General features: G+C 37.3%; 1 protein-coding gene across 3 annotated transcripts in view; it reads right to left on the bottom strand.

Annotated features, from left to right (window-relative positions):
* Positions 1-20891, bottom strand: part of SLC9C2 (solute carrier family 9 member C2 (putative)) — an 85914-nt gene that overhangs the window by 62581 nt on the left and 2442 nt on the right. For 2 of the 3 annotated variants that reach the window (XM_040451664.1, XM_040451663.1), the window contains exons 3-7: positions 19501-19601; positions 17341-17469; positions 13056-13221; positions 5284-5400; positions 3788-3949 (exon numbers count right to left, since the gene is read on the bottom strand). In XM_040451664.1, coding sequence (XP_040307598.1) covers positions 3788-3949; positions 5284-5400; positions 13056-13221; positions 17341-17469; positions 19501-19601 — 675 coding nt within the window. Of the gene's footprint in view, positions 1-3787; positions 3950-5283; positions 5401-13055; positions 13222-17340; positions 17475-19500; positions 19604-20891 lie in introns of those variants that run through there. The other variant, XM_040451665.1, reaches the window with a different exon arrangement.

Below are 20891 nucleotides of genomic sequence, written 5' to 3'. Positions count from 1 at the left end.
CTCTGTGCTGACAGACCACGAGGGGCTCAATCCCACGAACCGTGAGATCATGACTTGAGCCAAAACCAACTGAGCCACCCAGGTGCTCCAGTATTACTGGATTTTAAAGGTCATCTTTCTCAGTAATAGACAGTACTTGGAGACAACGTCTGCTATGAGGAAACCAGTAAATGATGTTATTTAAAACTGATGTCATTGGGACGCCTGGGTGGCTCAGTCGGTTGAGTGACCGACTTCGGCTCAGGTTATGATCTCACAGTTTGTGAGTTTGAGCCCCCGCGTCGGGCTCTGTGCCGACAGCTCAGAGCCTGGAGCCTGCTTCCGATTCTCTGTCTCCCTCTCTCTCTGCCCCTCCCCTGCTCATGCTCTGTCTCTCTCTCAAAAATTAATAAACATGAAAAAAATTTAAAACTGATGTCATCTTATTTCATATAATCCCAATGTTATAGATTACATGGTATGAATGCATACATTAATATATGTATGTGTGTTTATATGTATTTTTTAAAGGCTGAGGACATATACCAAAATGTATCCATACTCTAATTTATAACATAGGTTTATTGGTGATTTTTTTTCTTTGACTTCCAAAATTCTACAATAAACATGCATTACTCTTATAATTAGGTGACATTTTTACAAAATTACAAATGCTATTATATTCAATAATATTCTAAGTGTTCTGAAGGGGGGAAAAATCATGGACCATGTAATAAAGAAAGTAATTTTCATCAGCACGAACCCCAGTAGTCATATGGAACTCAATGTTTTTCTGACTCAATGGAAAAAAACTACCACAGAGAACTGACGCTGTGGACAAGTGGCTCTCTCAATCTTTGTCTCTCTCTTCCTCTCTCTGGTTTAGAAAAAGTGAAGGTCCCCCTAAAAGGAGAATCAAAGGGAAATTTTTTTTCCCTAAAAGCACCAGGATTCAAGACTGGATGTATTTCTAACTAAAATATATTTGGATGATGACAGAGGGCCTTTATAATCTAGACCAATGACTATACAAAGAGACACTGGAGAGCATCAGCACAGGCAAGAAGGAGATGCATTGTTTGTAGAGAGTTTTAAAACAATGAAACTTTAAATGTTGTCTGCTCTTTATTATCTTCATTCCCCAGAAATTGTGAATAACATCACTTGATATAATATTCCTCATGCTTAGATTAAGCCCCTCTCTTGGTACACCTCTGGCTTTTATAAAACCTACCATGTTTCATGAATTATACACTGACTTTTGAAGTGCCTTTTCTGTCCTAAATTCAAACTTTCTTCCATGGGCTGATGTATGAATATTTCCAACTGCACTACCTGTGAACCAACAATGTTCCAGAAGCATTGTGCCTTTTGTGAGGCAATGTATGTGCCATTTATTTTGTTTTTTGTTTTGTTTTGTTTTGTTTTGTTTCATGGAAAAGAATGAATATTTTTATACAAGTCCAGGTTTCATGAACTGAACACAACAGAGACAAAAATGGAAATTACTGTATGTGCTCAAAGAGGTGACACTGTAACCTCAATCAGAGGCTCCCTGGGCTTTAGCCAGTTGACTGAGTGTTCATTAGCAAAGGGACAAAAAAAAAAAAAAAATTAGATAACATAACAGAAATGTAACATTGGAGAGTGTGTGCATTAGAATTTTATCTGTGTTTAGCAATGGAATTTCTGGCAATGGAACTTCTCGTGTTAACATGTCTACCACTGAAATAATTAAACATAAGAGTAAAGGACCACCCAAAGTGGTTTTTTAATCCCTGAAGCAGAGGAAAGTGCAATGGAGGAGGGAGAATATCGGTTTCCTGGCGCTGCTGAAAAAGAGTTCCACAAACTATCTTAAACAACAGGAATTTATTGCCTCACAAGTTCCCGAGGCCACAGGTCCAACATCAAGCCTCCCTCAGCAGTGGTTTCTCCTGAGACTGAAAGGGACAATCTAGTCCAGGCCTCCCAAGCACTGACCAGAAGCACTTCCCTCTTTCAGAAGGAAAGTGGAAGGGAACCGATGTTTGTTAGCTGCCCGAACTTGAGTTCAGTGGTGAGCTAGTAAATGTTTAAAAGCAGCTCTCCGGAGGTTAAATGAGTTTTTAAAAGTCCCTGATGGACAGTGTCTGCCAATTTCCATGGTGTAAATACTCGCAATATGACCAATTTCAACATGATGTCACTTGAACAGAGCTGTGAAAGAGATGTGTACAGTCAGCTCTCGCAAGCGGCTAAGAGCTGTCTCCAGCCTATCAGCATGAGCAAATCATTGGACATACATTATCTTGTTAGTGCCAAGAGTACCCCTATAGGCTAGGTGTTTCTATATCACTTTTATAGATAAGGAAACTAAAGCTTAGAGAGGTTAAGTAATATTCCAAGGTCAGCAAGCTAATAAATTGTGAAGGTGGGGGTTGAATTCAAGTCTGCCTAACTCCAAAACGCTTCAAGGACTAGTATCAGTGTATTCAACCAACATGTGTCAAATTACTTTCAGGCATATAGGAAGCACTGGGGTTGGCTGGGAGAACACAGAAAAGAGAATAAATAAAAAGATGAAAAAGAGACAGCCTCCACATCAAGGAACTCATGATCTGGTGGAAGAAATGGAAATACTAATTTTTAAAATTTTTTTCTCCAGATATTTAAGGCATCCATAAAAGTTTCACAGGGAGAAGAAAAAAAAAAAAAAAGAAAATTAGGAATCTGAAGGAAATGACCATTCAGTGAACACCTTCTGTACTTTTACTGATTCAGGGCAGTAAGCAAGTCCCAGGTGGCAATCTACCTAGAGTGGAAGCAGAGCTTTTAGGTAACTGGAGATGACAAGAGTAATTAAGCTTTTGATGCTTCAGGTCTTTCATGGTTGTAAGTTGCCCCACTATGTGGGGTGAGAGCAGAAGCAGGATTTGACTGTTTCGATGCAGTTGCTATGGCTCTTGGGGACTGGTTAGCTCAATCAGGCTAGTAAAAATCCTTAATTGCCAATCCCACTGGACTAAACTAGCAAATTATTGCAGGTCTACCAGTTAGGCACTTTGACTCCTACGATTATTCTACTTTCCTGCTTCTTTTCTAGATACAGGTATACCTACCTGATTTCTCCCTCTACTCTCCTGCCCCCTAGCCTCTGGTGAGGGCCACCATTCCTACAGGCCCCTCATTGTGAAGCCCATGGAATGAAAGGCAGCTGAGCTGCAAAGACCTCAGGAGCATCTCTCCTGGTTCTCTCATTTTAGAGATGGGTTGCTAAGGGTCAGAGCAGGAATCAGCACTGAGCTGATTCCAGGGGACTGCCAATGACTAAATGTAAGGTCAAAAGGTAGAGTTCAAAAAGAATAAGAGAGGGGTGCCTGGGTGGCTCAGGCAATTAAGTGTCCAACTCTTGATTTTGGCCCAGTCATGATCTCGTGGTTGGTGGATTTGAGCCCTTAGCTGGGCTCTGAGCTGACAGTGCAGAGCCTGCTTGGGATTCTCTCTCTCTCTCTCTCTGCACCTCCCTTGCTTACTCTCTCTCTCAAAATAAATAAACATTTTTTTAATTAAAAAAAAAAGAGCAAGAGAGTAATTACATAGAGAAATAATGCAAAGGGAAGGGACGTGAGGTTGAAATTAAGGAGATGTTAAGAGACAGTAGGAAAGAGCTAGAAGTAGCAGAAGAATAACATGACAAGATGCACAGAGGGGCTGCAACAAGGGGGAAGCAGTTAGGAAGAAGCAAATGATTCAAGATCAACGAAGAAGAAAAGTACATAAAATTCACTTTGAGGGCAGCATTTTTTTGTATTTGTTTCTGCCTTACCAACGTAGAAAGTCAGGTACACCATTGAAATGCAAAGAATGACACTAGTTAGTGTATTGCTAAAGAGGTCAGTCAATATAAACTGAATGATTCTTGCACACGAATATCCACATATTATGCTTCCAAAGATGCCCAAGCAGAGGCCCGTGATTACATGTAAGTCTAGAAAAAGAAAATAAGAAAGAACAGAAGTTGAACTGTAACTTTCGTTTCTTTCATTGATGGCAGATGGGTCTATGTGCTTTGGTTTGCTTTTGAGATTTTGAATGGGGACCTTGTCCTTCAGCAAGTGGGAGTTTCAGGAAAGCTGGTAAAACAGACTTTCTGGGGACATTTCCCTAATGGTCTGTAGCTTGAGGTTTGCTTATCCAGGAAGAGCAGACTCAAATGTCCTCAGAAGCCAGGCAAGTGAAAAGCCTGTAACAAACTAGAAAGTGAACCTCTGACCAAAAAACCATCCAAATTCAAACTGTTTACATACTAAATTAGGGCCAAGCAAATCGTGTCCAGGGTCCCCACCAATCTGAAGTCCATTTGTGACCCCCAGCCCAAGGGCATTTGGGAAATGGAGAAGAGAAATTTTCTGTAGTCACCAAAACTGGGGGCAACAATGGCAGTCAGCGAGCGGGTGTCAGACAATGCCAAGGTCAGTCCTAAATAACAAAGATTGTCCCACCCCAAATGCCTATAGCTCCCCATTGAGAAGCACTGCACACCCCTCTTTATCACCAATATTTCTTTCTCCTTTTAGCACCTCTCTCCTCCTAAAACTATCACATTCTGCCTTCACCCTCAGGCTCAAATCCAGGATCAAGTCCATTTTTTTTTTCTTTTTTTAAGTAGGCTCCACACCAACGTGGGGCTTGAATTCATGACCCTGAGATCAAGAGTCAGATGCTCTACCCACTAAGGCACCCAGGTGCCCCTAATCAATTCTTAACATCCACTCACTGAGATCCAGATTGATCCAGGAAAGCAGTTACTTGGAGCCAGATGATGTGTGTGTGGTGGGGAGAGAAACTAAATCATTTTTTTACCATTCTTTCCCCCATACTGTCCAAGAAAACATATATATGGTAATTATTTTCTTGTTATCTGATATATGCTATTTTAACTGGTCCAAAAGTAAAATATAGAGAATGCAGTAAAGTTAAGACATCTTGAATGTATTTTAACTTTGGTGTGAATTGAAATGCATCATAGAAGAATGATTTTAGAAAATATGCAGAGGAGGGGCACCTGGGTGGCTCAGTCAGTTAAGTGTCCAACTCTTGATTTCAGCTCAGGTCATGACCTCACTGTCTGTGAGATCAAGGTCCACGTTGGGCTCTGTGCTGACATTGTGGAAACTGCCTGGGATTCTCTCTCTCCTTCTCTCTCTCTGCCCCTCTCTCTCATGCACACTTACTCTCTCTTTCTCAAAATAAATAAATAAACAATTTTTAATAATGCACTCACATCTTAGAAAATATTCACAGGAAAATAAATGCTCTTACCTCTAAGTATGGAAATGTGGAGTAAGTTGTTCCGAAAAAGTCCAAAAAGTGTGGATGTGAAGCCACAAATTATCATTGATTCTCCTCTTATGATATCAGTATACATTTTGGAAATGCCTGGAAAAGGAAATATAAAATGTAATTTAATTTGGTACATGAAAATGATGCTCTTGCCCAGGAAACACAAAAATAAAAGAGAAGGAATATGCTGACAGAAAGAAAACAGCCATGACTGGGATGGGTCTGTAAGGCAACCACCATTTTTAATTTCTTCATGTGCTTTTTTTTTATATCTCCAACGACAAGGGAACATGACAATAGCATTCTCTGAAGTGTCCATGGCCTCAAACCATGCTTGAGTTTTAGAATGAGACAAAGTACTTCTCAGCGTGACACAATATTTAGCTTGAATAAACAGAAGTCATTCGACTCCACAAAAATCACATTTTAGAAATAAGTACAAAGGATGACCCAGCGATTCTACTTCTAGACATATGCTCAAGAGAATTGAAAACCTACGTCCACACAATTTTACATGAATGTTCATAGCAGCATTATTTGTAATAGTCAATCAAATTATTCAGCCACAGAAAAGAAGGAAGTACTGATTGATACATGTTACAGCATGGATGAACCTTGAAAACATTATAAAAAGGGAAAGAAGACGAACACAAGAAACACATATTGTATGGTTTGACTTGTATGAAATGTCCAGAATAGGCAAATCTATAGACAGAAAGTAGATTAGTGGTTGGTTGCCAGGGGCTTGGAATAGGGGAATTAGATGTGACTGCTAATGGCCAGGAGATTTCTTTGATGGTGATAAAACTGCTTCAGGGGTATCTGGGTACCTCAGTCAGTTAGGTGTCTGACTCTGGATTTCACCTCACAGTCATGAGATCACACCCAGTGTGGAGCCTGCTTAAGACCGTCTCTCTCTCTCTCTCTCTCTCTCTCTCTCTCTCTCTCTCCCTCGCCCTCTCTCCCCTGCCCGTGTGCTCTCTCTCTCAAAAAAAAAAAAGTTCTAAAATTAGATGGTGATGATGGTTGTATAACTCTAAATATATTATAGATCACTGAAGTGTACACTTTAGAAGGATACATTTTATGGTACATGGATTATATTTCAAAAAAGCTGTTTTTAAAAAATTTTAATTCAGTACAAAATCTTATTGGCACTTAGCATCCACAAGTAGTTAAGTTTAATGGAAAATATAATCAAATTAATTGCTTAGTGATACACAACTTATGAGTAGGGTGATAGTGACTGGTACTCGCCCAACCAGTATCCATCCTCTGTTCTTGGTAACAAAACTGGTTTTATCCAGGGTGGCACTGTGTTCAGCAAAATGACCATTTCCCCTCACATCCTGGGCTTCAAAGAGTAGCCACTGAGATATAAGTGGAAGTTACCAAGTTGGACTCTGGGGAAATTTCTTGGAGGGAGAAGTGACTTGGTTGAAAGAAGCATCTCTCTGTCCCTTGCCCTTTTCCTCTTCTCCTTGCCTGAAATGTGGGTGTGATGACTGGAACTTTAGCAGCCAACTTGTGATCCTGAGAGTAGAAGCCACACACAAAGAATGGAGGAGCAGAGAAATAAAACCCAAGGTAGATTGCTATCATTGTTGCTTTAAATATTATACTTTAAATAGATTTAAAAATAAGAAAAAAAAGTCAGGGGCACCTGGGTGGCTCAGTCAGTTAAGCAGCCGACTTGGCTCAGGTCATGATCTACAGGTTCATGAGTTTGAGCCCCACACCAGGCTCTGTGCTGATAGCTCAGAGCCCGGAGCCTGCTTCGGATTCTGTGTCTCTCTCTCTCTCTCTCTCTCTCTCTGTGTCCCTCCCCCACTCATGCTCTGTCTCTCTCTGTCTCTCAAATAAATGAATAAACATTAGGAAAAAATTTTCTAATAAAAATAAAAATATGAAAAAAATATTTTCCCATATGTTTACAAATTACAGGGCTTTTCATTCCTTTATGTAGATCCAAATTTCTATTTGGTACCAGTTTCATTCTTCCTGACTTCCTTTATCATCTTTTAATAGTGAGGATCTGCTAATGATAAATTCTTTTAGTTTCAGTATGTTTAAGAAGGTGTTTTACCTTTGCTTTTCAAATATATTTCCACTGAGGATTCTAAGTTTTTATTTTAGTACTTTAAAAACGTTGTTCCACCATCTTCTCATTTGCATTGTTTCTGAAAAGAAGTCATTATTATTTTTGTTCCTCTGTATATAATGTGTCTCCCCTTCTGTCTGCCTTTAAGATATTTTTAGGAACTTGATTTTTATGTCATAGTGTAGTTTTATGTTTCTTGGGTTCATGTAGGTTGAGCTTCTTGATTCAGAATTTTTCATCCATTATTTCTTCAAGTATTTTTTTGTTTCTCCCACTCTCTCTCCTCTTTTTTGGGGACTTGTATATCAAACCACTTGAAGTTGTCCCACGGTTCACTAATGTTCTTTTCACTTATTTTCTCCATGTGCTTTGTTTTGGATAGTTTCTATTGCTGTCCCTTCAAGTTCACTAATACTTTCTTTTACAGTGTCTAATCTACTTCCATCCAGTGGAATTTTTGCCTTAGGTATTGTGTTTTTCATCTCTAGAAGTTTGATTTAGGTCTTTTTTTATATCTACCAGTGGTATGCTGATAAACCACCTCTCCAAAATTAAAACAAAAACAAAAACACCTGATTTGTAGCATTTGCCAATTCCATGTATAAATACTTCCATCATAGCCAATTTGAAGTTATTGTTGGTTTAACAACTGGCTTGCAAAATTTGTGGTTATTTAACAACGGGCTCTCACAAGATGACAGGAGTAAGTTTTACCCCAGCCTTAATCCTTCCTCTAATTTTTTGAATCTACAGAATAGAGTTACAATAACTGCTTTAATGTTTGTATCTAGTAATTCTACCATCTGCCTCATTACTGCATCTGTTTCTACTTATTATTTTGTACTTTTTATGACTCATGTTTTCCTGCTCCTTTGCATGCCTGCTAATTTTTTATTATACATGACAGAAGTGTATATTTTACCTTATTAGATGCTGTATATTTTTGTATTCCTATAAATATTTTTTGTTCTAGAGCAGTTATTACTTGGAAATAGCTTAACCTTTTATAACTTGCTTTTAGGCTTTGCTACAGAGTACCAGAGCAGCCTTTAGTTTAAAGGAAAATTTCCCTGCTACTAAGGCCTCTACTTGATGTCCCATGAATTATGAAGTTTTTCCACTCTGGCTGTGACAAACATGAAAGGGGTTGTTTCCTCTGCTCCTTCAAGAGTTTTCCTTCCCCATATCCACAGGAATATATAAACAGAGAGACCCAGTGTCCCTGATGAGTTTGTGGAGCTGGCATAATCCCCAAATTTAAGAACATATGACACACAATAGTACATTATGCATCCTAATATAATTAAAAATTGATATAGAAAGGATTGCAAAACTACATATTTTCTAAAAGCATCTGTTTAATATAATCCCATTGCATCAAATTCAAAATGATCACGGTGACACTTTTTTTAAAAATCCAAACAGAACTGGATCTGATTAAAATTCTAATTTTTTTCTTTTGGTGTTTTTGAAACACATAATAATTAAATATATATAGCTGGGGTATTATTATTATTATTATTATTTTATTATTATTATTATTATTTCTAGAACACTATATGTAGTTTGAAAGAAAGAAAATCTCTGCTTTCCAGTGTTTGATCTGAGGATATGAAACATCAGAATATTCAGATTCTATCCATCTTTCCCAAAGTCTCCTGAATGATGGGATATACAGGATTATACAGAATTTCTAATTACTCAGTGTCTGCCTGTGGATCAATGTATTCAGGCTGTTTATTTCTGTTCTTCTTGCTTCATTATTGTAGCCAATAAAGAAAGCAACTGGCAAGATAAGTTATAATCCTCTTGTTGTTGGGGAACGAAGATATGACTGGCAGTTGACCTGCTGACTTGGAGGTGATTAGAGGCTCCTCATCCCCTCTTCAGCAAGTGGAATGTGAGCTCCACTTGCCTTTCCTGCTCCCAGAGGCTGATCCAAGGACACGGCCTTGAGATAGTGATGGGTGTTCAGAACCCCCACACAGCACACATGACTGGACTCTGTTGAGGCCAATACATACATTTTAAGATGTGGAGTGCAGGGGCAGGGATGCTTTCATCTTGTTGCTACCCAAGACAAGCCTTGTATGTAAGTTTCTTCTGCTTATAAAAACCTACCAACCTGCCTCTTTCTTCAGTCTCTCCCTCCCCTCTGCATATGGGGGTCAGTTTCAAATTGCATCTGGGAAGCTCCCAAGAGGGTTGCTAACCAATATTCAGTTTACTACTTGTTGCTAGCTTTGACTGTGACAGAAGCCACAAAAAAATGCTGGCAAAACAGATTTAGAGATTATTAGCACATTTGATTTAGCTGCTCATGAAATCCTTTTATCCTTCCCTCAAATTCAGGGACCCAACCTGGAACAAGTAAAATGCAAGGTCTGAAGTATGAAGCATTGAATTTGCCTTGTAGCTGTGTTTAATGGCAAAATACCACAAGAATTACTCCCTCATAATGTAGAACTTATACTCACTAATTCACTGAAAAATGTGAAAAAGGAAAGAATAAAACAAAAGCCACCTAACAGCTTCACAGCTCAGATACAACTTTAATGTTGAAGTCTTTTGTAAGCGTATAAACTTTTTACTCAGTTGAGATCATACCAAAACTTTGTTTTATTCCTTTACAAGGTCCTATTTCAGATTTGCTTTTTGGGTTTTTAAAAAATATTTCATGTTTTTATTTAAATTTTAGTTAACATATAGTGTATATTAGTTTCAGGAGTAGAATTTAGCAATTCATCACTTATATATAACACCCAGCGTTCATCCCAACAAATGCCCTCCTTAATACCCATCCCCAATTTGGCTCTTCCCCCCACCCACCTCCGCTCCAGCAACCCTCAGTTTGTTCTCTACGGTTAAGAGTCTCTTATGGGTTGCTTCCCTCTATGTTCTTTCCCCTATGTTCATCCATTTTGTTTCTTAAATTCCACATGAGTAAAATCACATGGTATTTGTCTTTCTCTGACTGACTTATTTCACTTAGCATAATACAGTCTAGCTCCATCCACATTGTTGCAAATGGAAAGATTCTTTCTGGTGGCTGAGTAATGTTCCATGATATCTATATCTTACATCTTTACCTAGTTGATGGACATTTGGGTTCTTTGCATAATTTGGCTATTGTTGATAATGCTGCTATAAACACAGGGTGCATGTGCCCTTTCAAATCAGTATTTTTATATCCTTTGGATAAATACCAAGTAATGGAATTGCTGCATTGTAGGGTGGTTCTATTTTTAACTTTTTGAGAAAACTCCATACTGTTTTCCAGAGTGGCTGCACCAATTTGCATTCCCACTAACAGGACAAAAATGTTCCCCTTTCTCTGCTTCCTTTACAATATCTTTTGTGTCCTGTGTTGTAAATTTCCAGATTTGTTTCAAAGTAAAAATTGTTTGAGCCCAATGCATTCTTTTCAAACAGGTAATGAACAGACAAGTTCCTTTTCACTTGCATGTGACTATCCACTACTTTTTCCAACAGGTCAGGCCACCCAGACTGTGCAGGATTTACAGTACCCAAGGGTATCACATCAAAAGAAGCACTATTTGCATTGTAGGAACTAGTTTTGTATATTACAATAATTTTAGGCATATGGCAGAAAATATTTTTCCTTAAAAAATTACTATGACAATTAGAAGTAAACTGTTTTGAAGAAAGAACCATTTATCTAATTCACATATATTGCCTATATGGTGACTCTGCCAAAACCATAAATAAGCAAAAGTGATATTTATCCCCCCCCCAAAAAAAATGAGTCAAATTTGTCTTATTAGGAAAAATTGTTATTGGATCCAAAACCCATTCACCACCTTGAGCATTAATGACATAAAGAAAATATTAACTAAGAGCCAAATACCCTCACTAGTTTTTCTTTTTAAAAAATAGGAGACTTTCGGGGCACCTGGGTAGCCCAGTTGATTAAGCATTTGACTCTTGATTTTGGCTCAGATCATGATCTCAAAGTTGTGAGATCGAACCCTGTGTCAGGCTACACACACAGAGTGGAGCCTGCTTGGTATTCTCTTTCTCCTTCTCTCTTCCTACCCCATTTGTGCGTGTGTGTGCTCTCTCTCACAAAAAATAAAAATAAAAATAAATTTTAAAAATTAAAAAAAAAGAAATAGAAGACTTTCTATTATACTTCTTTTTTGGAAAAAAATTGAATATAGAAACTGCAGTAAATAATTAAAGTTTATAGTTTGTTATAGGCACTTATAGTCAAGAGTTTCAGAAAAGGGAGCAGGGAAAAAATGAGGTGAATAAAACAATTGGGAAATACAAATGGCCAAAAGAGAAAGACAAGTAAAGGAAAAATAGAAAAAAAGATTGTACTTAGAAAATAGAGAAAAGGAGTGCCTGGGTGGCTCTGTCGGTTAAGTGTCCAGCTTCGGCTCAGGTCATGATCTCAAGGTTCATGAGTTCAAGTCCAGCGTCGGGCTCTGTGCTGACAGCTCGGAGCCTGGAGCCTACTTTGAATTCTGTGTCCCCCTCTCTCTCTGGCCCTCCACTGCTCGTGCTCTGTCTCTCTCTCCCTCTCAAGAAAATAGAGAGAGAGAAAGAAAAGAGGACAGGATCAGACTCTTTGAGAAATATGACAATTTAGGGTATTCCCACCTTAAAAATTGATGTTCTCCCAATAGCAGGTGTAAATGGGTGTAAAATTGGGAATATCACTTATCGGATTGGTTGGAGGTTTCCAGTTCCAATCATAAGGCAATATATTTCCATTAAATATAACCAATACCTTAAAATTGGTTAGGAAAATATTTCTTCGTCAAAAACTGAAACCAGAGCACCTAACCATTTCATGTTTTTTACCGCTGTGTTAATAAAACATGACAACAGGGGGATATTTCCAAGTGAAATCATCTTTTACCAAATAAGAGGGGAAGTACTGAAGGTCCCCAAACCCTCTTGGGAATAAGCTATTACTTTTTTTTAAGTTTATTTATTTTGAGAGACAGAGAGAGAGCATGCAAGCAGGAGAGGGTCAGGCTCCACACTGTCCATGCAGAACCCGATGCTGGGGCTCCATCTCACGATTCAGAAGGTCCTGAGCCAAAACGAAGAGTCAGATACTTAACCAACTGAGCCACCCAGGTGCCCCAGGACTAAGCTATTATTGAACATGTTTGCCAAACTATGATCTTACTCATAGTAAGATCTTTTAAATAAACTACACACCCTTCCACTACCTGCTTACCGTTAGCTGGTCCAAAAGGGAGGCAGTTATAACAACAGACAGTAAGGCCTCAGAAGAGTTTCACTGGGGGTATGGCAGAGTTTCTACCTTGAGGGTTAGAATTCAGTGGAATGGAATAAGAATGCTAATTTTTATCACCTTCTAGAAAGGTTACTTTTCGTCTTGAAAAAAATCCTTTGAGATTACAATTGGTGTATTTATCCCAGATCTTGGATTGCCTTATTTGCATTGCATCTTTCAAGTCCATCAATGCCCCATCGCCAAGAAAAATAGCATAAATATCTACTTGCCAGATGCACAATTTGTGCAAAAAACAAAAACAAAACAAGATCCAAAGAAAAATAATTTATCCTCGTATCTTCAATGTAAATTGACAATAAATTTCATATTTAAAGATTTTTTTAAATGTAAGAGAGAGAAATAAATCTGACATACCAATAGTTTTCAGTGAATTCACAGAAAAAATAGGATCTGTAATGCCAAGGGTCATGCTAAAGAGTAGGCAAGATTGCAAATCCCATGACTCTTCATTGAATTTCAGAACGACATATCCAATTACGATGAATGCCACAACAAAGCTTATTAATCCTGTTAGGAAGACCTGTGAAACCAATTCATAACACAGTATTAGATTTAACATTTAAAGATGGCATGACTACATTTACTTAGGTAAGAATCAGACCTTGGTTATGCATTTTGTACAGTTACTCTAAAAAATAACTTTGAAAGGTATTTAGGGTTACCTGCCTCAGAGAAACCATCCCTTCCAAACAAAAGAGATTCTATCTTACTGTTACAAGAACAATTCACTAATCTTTCTTGTCGTTCTGGCTTAATAGTTCCCAACATCAAAATGTTCTTAAAATAGAATGCAAATGTTTCCTGCTTCTGTGTAAAACATTTCCTGGTTTCCTTGGTGTTGATCTGCAGGGCTCCACGCAGAAAGAGAGGTAAAAACAAAGGGCAAAAACCACATGCCAGCTGATTTGGCCCTCTTATTAAGGGATTTCTAGAAGCCTCATTCAACAAACTTTTGTGCACATTTCATTAGCCACACTATTTTCTGAGGCTACATAGCTACCACCTGCTGAGAAACAGAATATTTCACACTGGGCCCACCACTATACCAAGCAAAATCTAGTAAGTTTCTGTTAATGAGAGAAAGAGAGAATGCATATCAGATGGGCAATTAGCAGTGTCTGCCTCAGAAATAGAAACAATGTAAAACTCTTAAACAAGAAGAAGGAATTAAAGAATAACGAAAACCGACTCAACTTGATTGAGAAGGCTGAAGGAGAAGCAAAGGTGAAGCATGGCAAATGCAAAGTACAAAACTACATGTGAGAAATAAACCCAAATCGATTTCTTTTGATTTTTTAACTTATTTTTAATTCACATGCAGTGAAATTCATTCTTTTGATGTGGAGTTATAGGTGTCTTGACAGATGCATGCAGTCATGTGACCATGACCACAATTAAGAAACAGAACAGATCCATCACCTTAAAAAAAAAAAAAAATTGTCCTTAGGCTCCTCCTTTGTACTTAATTTCTTTCCCTAGCCCCAGTGCCTGGCAACAAATGATCTGTTCTCCAAACATACTCTTTTGGCTTTGCTAGAAGGAAGGTCTATGAATGGAATTATACAGTAGGTAGCCTTTTGAGTCTGGTTTCCCTCTCTTGGCTAAGACATTTGAAATTCTATGTTGTGTCTATTAAAGCTCTGTTCCTTTTTTGTTGCTGGGTGGTATTCTATGGTAAGATGTATCACAATGTGCTCATTCATTCACTAGCTGAGGAACATTTGAGTTCTTTCTAGACTTTTCAGATTATGAAAAAGGCTGCTACAAAGATTCACACAGAGGTTTTAGTGTAAACATAAGCTTTCATTTCACTTCAGTAAATACACAGAAGTAGAATTACTGGGTCATATGGCAAGTGTATGTTTAACTCCGTAAGAAACTCCCAAACCGTTCTCCAAAGCGGCTGTACCATTTTGCATTTTCATGCATTCTCACCAGCACTTGCTATTATCAGGCTTGTTATTGTTTCTGCTGTTGCCATTCTAATAGGTATGTAGTGGTACCTCACTGTGGTTTTAATTTGTATTTCTCCAATGGCTTAACAGTGTGGAACATATTTCCAAACACTGTTTTCCATCCAATCTTCCTTGGTGCCTCAAATCTGTTAAAATATTTTGCCCTTCTAAATCTATTTTTAATCACAATAAATATTAAGCTAGTTTTTAATTTTTTTTAAATATTTATTATTGAGAGAGAGAGACAGAGACAGAGTGCAAGTGGGGGAGGGGCAGAGAAAGTGGGAGACACAGAATCCAAAGCAGGCTCTAGGCTCTGAAGCCGGACACCAGCTTGAACCCACAAACTTTGAGATCATGACCTGAGCCAAGGTCAGACACCAACTGACTGAGTCACCCGGGTGCCTGGTAAAACAGCAGAGATTCTCAATATGGATAAAATAACAAAATCTAAGTATATATTATCAAAAAAAATCTAGACATAAGGACATCAAAATCTTATAAGTGGAAGAATGGGAAAATTATATCAGGAAAATACTAAGCAAAAGAAAGCTGGTATAACTACAGTAATACCAGATGAAATTGATGTAAGGCAAAGAGCATTATTTAGGATAAAAGGGTAGCTAAATAACGGGAAAAAATTAACTAGGAAAATAATAATACTTGTAGGCACTTAATAACAGAGTTTCTACTTACATAAAGTAAAAACCAGCAGAATTGCAAGCAGAAATTGATAAATCCATAGTTATAATGGAAGCTTGTTATATTAAATTGAAAAACAACACTGGCAAAGATATAGAAACCAGACTTCATAATAAACAAAATAATCTACTGAACTAATTTAGACCCCTGCACTCAACAATGGGAGAATGTATATTCTTGTAAAGCAAAGAACATTTTGGAAAAGTGAGGTACTAGGCCACAAAGCACATCTCCACAAACCACAAGAGTTGATATACAAAACACACTCTCTAGTCATAATGTGATAAAAGAAATAACGATAAAAGACCATATTTGGAAATTTTAAAATAACTTCTAAGTAATTAATGGGTTAAAAACAAATAATTCAATTAAAAATGGGCAGAGGACCTGAATAGATTTTTTTCCAAAGAAGACACATTGATGGCTTATAACAGACACATGAAAAGACAACATAACAAGTCACCAGGGAAATGCAGATCAAAACCAAAATAAGCTATCACCTCACACCTGTCAGAATGGCAAGTATCAAAAAGGCAAGAAATGGATAAGTGTTCACAAGGATGTAGAGAAGAGGGAAGCCTCTTGTGCTGTTGGTAGGAATGGAAATTGGTGCAGCCACTGTGGAAAACAGTATGGAGATTCCTCAAAAAACTAAAACTAGAAGTACCATAAGATCCAGTAATCCCACTTCTAGGTATTTATCCAAAGAAAACAAAACACTAATTCAAAAAGATATATGCATCCCTCCTTACTGCAGCATTATTTATAAGAGCCAAGATATGCAAGCAACCTAAATGTCCATTGATAGATAAGTTGGATAAAGAAGATGTGGCATTTATATAGAGACACAGACATAAAACAATGAAATCTTGCCATTTGCAACAACATGACTGCACCTATTACACTAAGTGAAATTAGTCAGTCAGAAAAAGACAAATACCATATGATTTCATTTATGTGTGGAATCTAAAAAACAAAGTAAATAAATAAATAAACAAAAACCAGAAATAGACTCAATAACACAGAGAACAAACAGAGGATTATCAGAGGGTTGGAGGATGTGGGCAAAATAGCCGAAGGGGCCAAAGAGGTACAAACTTTCAGTTATAAAATAAGTAAGTGACAGGGATAAAAGTACAGCATAAGGAAGATAGTCATTAATATTGTAATAACTTTGTAGAATGACAGATGGTAACTACACTCATCATGGTGAGCATTTCATATGTATGTGATTGTTAACTCACTGTGATATACTGAAATTAATATAATATTGTATGTCAACTACACTTCAATAACAAATAAATAAACAAACAAGTAAAATTCTTCCACACATGAAGGAAAAAAAAAATCAACAGGTCAAAGAAAAAAGTATAGTAAAAATTTTAGATAGGTTTGGGATGATAATGAAAACACTAAAAATCAAAACACGTGGGTGAAGCTAAAAGAGTAGTCATAGAAAAATTTTAAACCTTAAATGTACAAAATACAAAAAAAAAAAAGAAACCTAAAAATCAATCAACTAATGTCTGCCTCAAGATGTTAGAAAAAGTACAGAATAAAACCAAACAAAATAAAATATTCTTTGAAAGAAAAAATAAACTCGTCTGGAAGCATGGTTAAGAAGAAAGAGAAAGCCACAAATAAAACAATTTTAGCAGTGAAAACGGGCAAATCTACAGATATAGTGGAGATGAAGAATTCAGGTTCTGCCATTTATCAGCCTTGTTTGTGACCTCTAAGCCACGATTTGTTGATACATAAAATGGAAATATTTACTCAGTGCCTTATCACACTGGTCACTCAGCAAATACAGATTCCTTCTCCCTTCTCTTCAATTCCCTTTACTTAGTGGTTCCACAGAAGAAGGAGGGTAGAACTAAAAATGTGAGATTTGTGAATTATTAATCTTCTTTAGAGACAAAACATATTTTCTGCTAACATAAACAAGACTGACCATAATTTGTTTTAAGATGTGTTCTTACCTGCCAAAGCATATTCTTGAGTATATAAAAGTCCACATCCAAAGCAGCCATAAATATAATTATAGGTGAAAAATAACAATAAAGTGAAAAGCTTGGTGTTTTCAGAAGAGGGTAGACAATTTCGTGCACCTAAACTAACAAAGATAAATATGAAATTAGCTGGCTGCCATTTTTAGGTATTAGAAATTGGAATTAGGTAATTTGAGGTATTAGAAATTGATGCTATATCAATCAATATAAGTTTTAGTATATTCCAACATGCAACTAATGAGAGATTATCTACAAGGTCAGTTTTGAGGGTCTTGTAGGTTTCACGATCTGTCCAGATGAGTTATATGTACAGTCCACTGTTCATCAGAGAATTGTGTGAGTTTGGGCTACACAAACACTGCTTGTGGTAAGTACTGTAATCCGTGTTTTCAAAAGTGATACTCCTGCCACTAGTGATCCCTGAGAGCATTTTAGATGTTCACAAGTATTTTTTATTTGACTGTTAGATGTTTATTCTAACTGGCGTTAAGACAGAAAAGAGACCTTGCACAGTACTTGTGATTTCACAAACATTTGCTTAGGATTTTAAAGTCCTTTGGTGAGGGACACCTGGGTGGTTCATTTGGTCAAGCATCTGACTCTTGATCTCACAGTTCATGAGACTGAGCCCTGCATTGGGCTCTGTGCAGAGCCTGCTTGGGATTCTCTCTCTCCCTCTCTCTCTGTCCCTCCCCGACTCATTCGCACTCTCTCACTCTCTCTCTCAAAAGTAAACATTAAAAAAGAAATGCTCGGGGCTCCTGGGTGGTTCATTCGGTTAAGTATCTGACTTCGGCTCAGGTCATGATCTCGCAGTTTGTGAGTTCAGGTCCCACGATGGGTTCTATGCTGACAGCTCAAAGCCTGGAGACTGCTTCAGATTCTGTGTCTCCCTCTTTCTCTGCCCCACTAGTGCTCTGTGTGTCTCTCTCTCAAAAAGAAATAAACATTAAAAAAAAATAAAAAGAAATGCTCTTGCCTTAAAAAAAAAAATAAAGTCCTTTAGTGAGTCAAGTAGAGAAAAATAATACATAGATAATAGCACATATTGTGAATATAAGGCATAAATCATGAAGGTTGTACAGATGAATGGAAGAGATAGCAACAATGATTGAAAAGCTGGAAATATTCCCTTCTAAAAAGTTTTTGACTCAACTAATAGTTTAATCTCCATTACTTAACCTCTCTGTGCCTCAGTTTCCTCATCTGTAAAATGGGATACAGTACCTACTTCCACTGGGTTTCTGTGAAGACCAATGAATTAACTCAAGAATTGATGATAAGTTGAGCACAGCATAACACATAGAGAAGTTGAATCACTACGTTGTACACCTGAAACTAAGGTAACATTGTGTGTCAACCATAAATTTTTAAAATTAAACAGCTCCATATTTCACTGGAAAAAAAGAAATATTACTATTTCTTACTAATTCTACTATTTCTATAACTTATTACTAAGTTAATAAATTAATAAACACAAAGCACTTAAAAGAGACCCTGGCACATAGCAAACACTCAAAAGACGTTAGTAGTAATGGTGGTGTTTAGAAGAATAACAGGAGGTTTTTACAATCCTAGAGAGGTACAAGCATCATCTCCATTTTTTAAAAATAAAAGAATGAGTGGAGCCAAATCGTTCCTGATCACACTGCTATGCACTTGAAGTCAAGAGTTAATAAATAAAATTTTTCTTGTATCTGTATTATATACTACATGACACATTTTGCATTTAATCTGGCAGTCAGAAAAGAGTAACCATGCTTCATTATGACAGTAACAGCTGCCTTTTATAACTAGAGGCTCCACAGGTATTGAAGACTATTCCACAGATGAAACCAGTATACAGAGAGGGGAAGGAAACAGGAGTAAGGCTCCAAAGGCAGACGATGAAGAACCCAAGAATGCAGTTGAATTTTCCTTACTTCCATACTAGCATTTTATCTTCTGCTTCTTTAATATGTCTCTTATACTGTATGGTTTTTCATTTTCAAAATTTTTAATGGCAGATGAATTCTTTTCAGGAGCTGTTCACATTTTTTTAAAATTCCATACATTCAGGGATAGCGTTGAGAGTGGACCTTGATTTTGGTTTCTGTTCTTTCACTTACTAATTTATTGTACATACATTACCTGAACAAAACTGTGAGCCAGTTGTCCTATCATAAATCCTGACACAGAAAGAATTATCAAAACAATGACTTCAGAATTCCTTAGACAGGTCTTCAAAAATCCTGAAGAAATACATGTATGTTTTATTTATACAAAATGTATAGTTTCAAAACAATTTAATATCCTCTTTCTCTAGGTACTTAATTTCAAACTTCCCGAGTGTCAGGGTGCCTGGGTGGCTCAGTCGGTTGTGTCCAACTTTGGTTCGGGTCATGATCTTGCAGTTCATTAGTTCGAGCCCCACATCGGGCTCTGTGCTGACAGCTCAGAGCCTGCAGCCTGCTTCGAATTCATCTCCCTCTCTCTCTCTCTGCCCCTCCCTTGCTTATGCTGTGTGTGTGTGTGTGTGTGTGTGTGTGTGTGTGTGTGTATGTCTCAAAAATAAACATTAAAAAATTTTTTTAATAAATAAACTTCCTGAGTATCATATCGCTATGAATAAATAATTGATAGCTGTTACAAATGCTGCCTCTTTAAGACATACAAAATGAAGCATCTCTCACAGGTAAATTTGGAAAATACTGAAATTCCAGCAACCTCCCATTTGCCCACCCAGTGGCCCATTATGATCACTGTACAGGTATCTTATCTGTGGGTCTGATGATGAGAAATTATGAAAAGCCAAACTTCATATCAACCTATTACACCTTTTATTAGTACTCATCCTAAACTACAGCAATATATATTCTATAGTTTTCTTAAAAGCCAGAAATACTTTTAACTGAGCTCTAACTATGGAGAAAACTGGCTTCACCAGACAAGTAACAGAAGACATGTGTTATTCTCTGCCTACATGTATTATCTTGCCTTGAAGCTCTCTCCTCTGTCCAAGATTATTCAGTTCTTATCTCCAGAAGGAATATATAGATTATAATCCAATTAATTTATGCCTAGGGCAAGATTCCGGCATCCCATTCACTGCCTTCCAGCTACAGGTCATGCCAAGTTGGTAGATATTAATTGAATACTTCTTTTGCATAGGGCTAAAGAAATGTTTCTTGAACCATTTCTGTAATGCCCTTTATTGCTAGAGCACTTGTCCCTATGTAATCATCAAGGATCTGGAGCTGGCGAAATTCATGGTCACCAGCGCCTCTTAGTACGACAGGAGACCAATGTCATTAGTGTGTGTTTTAAAGATTCACCCCAGAAAAGGCAATTTTGCTCCCTGATATGATAGGTAAAATTGAAGAAGTTTTTATGAATGTTTGCTTCATTATTTCTTTATACTCTTCCTAATTCAAGAAAGGATTTTAAAACAGCTGACCTTTTTTCCCAAAGAAAAAAATGTTAAAGGGGACTAGACGCTTTTCTCCAATCACTAGTGTTGAATTGTGGAATAAAGTACCTGT

This window comes from Herpailurus yagouaroundi, unplaced genomic scaffold (assembly GCF_014898765.1).
Source record: "Herpailurus yagouaroundi ecotype Mexico unplaced genomic scaffold, PumYag 205, whole genome shotgun sequence".
Taxonomy (NCBI): Eukaryota; Metazoa; Chordata; class Mammalia; order Carnivora; family Felidae; genus Herpailurus; species Herpailurus yagouaroundi.
Note: the sequence above shows the minus strand (reverse complement) of the source record. Positions and strands in the feature narration are given on the sequence as shown.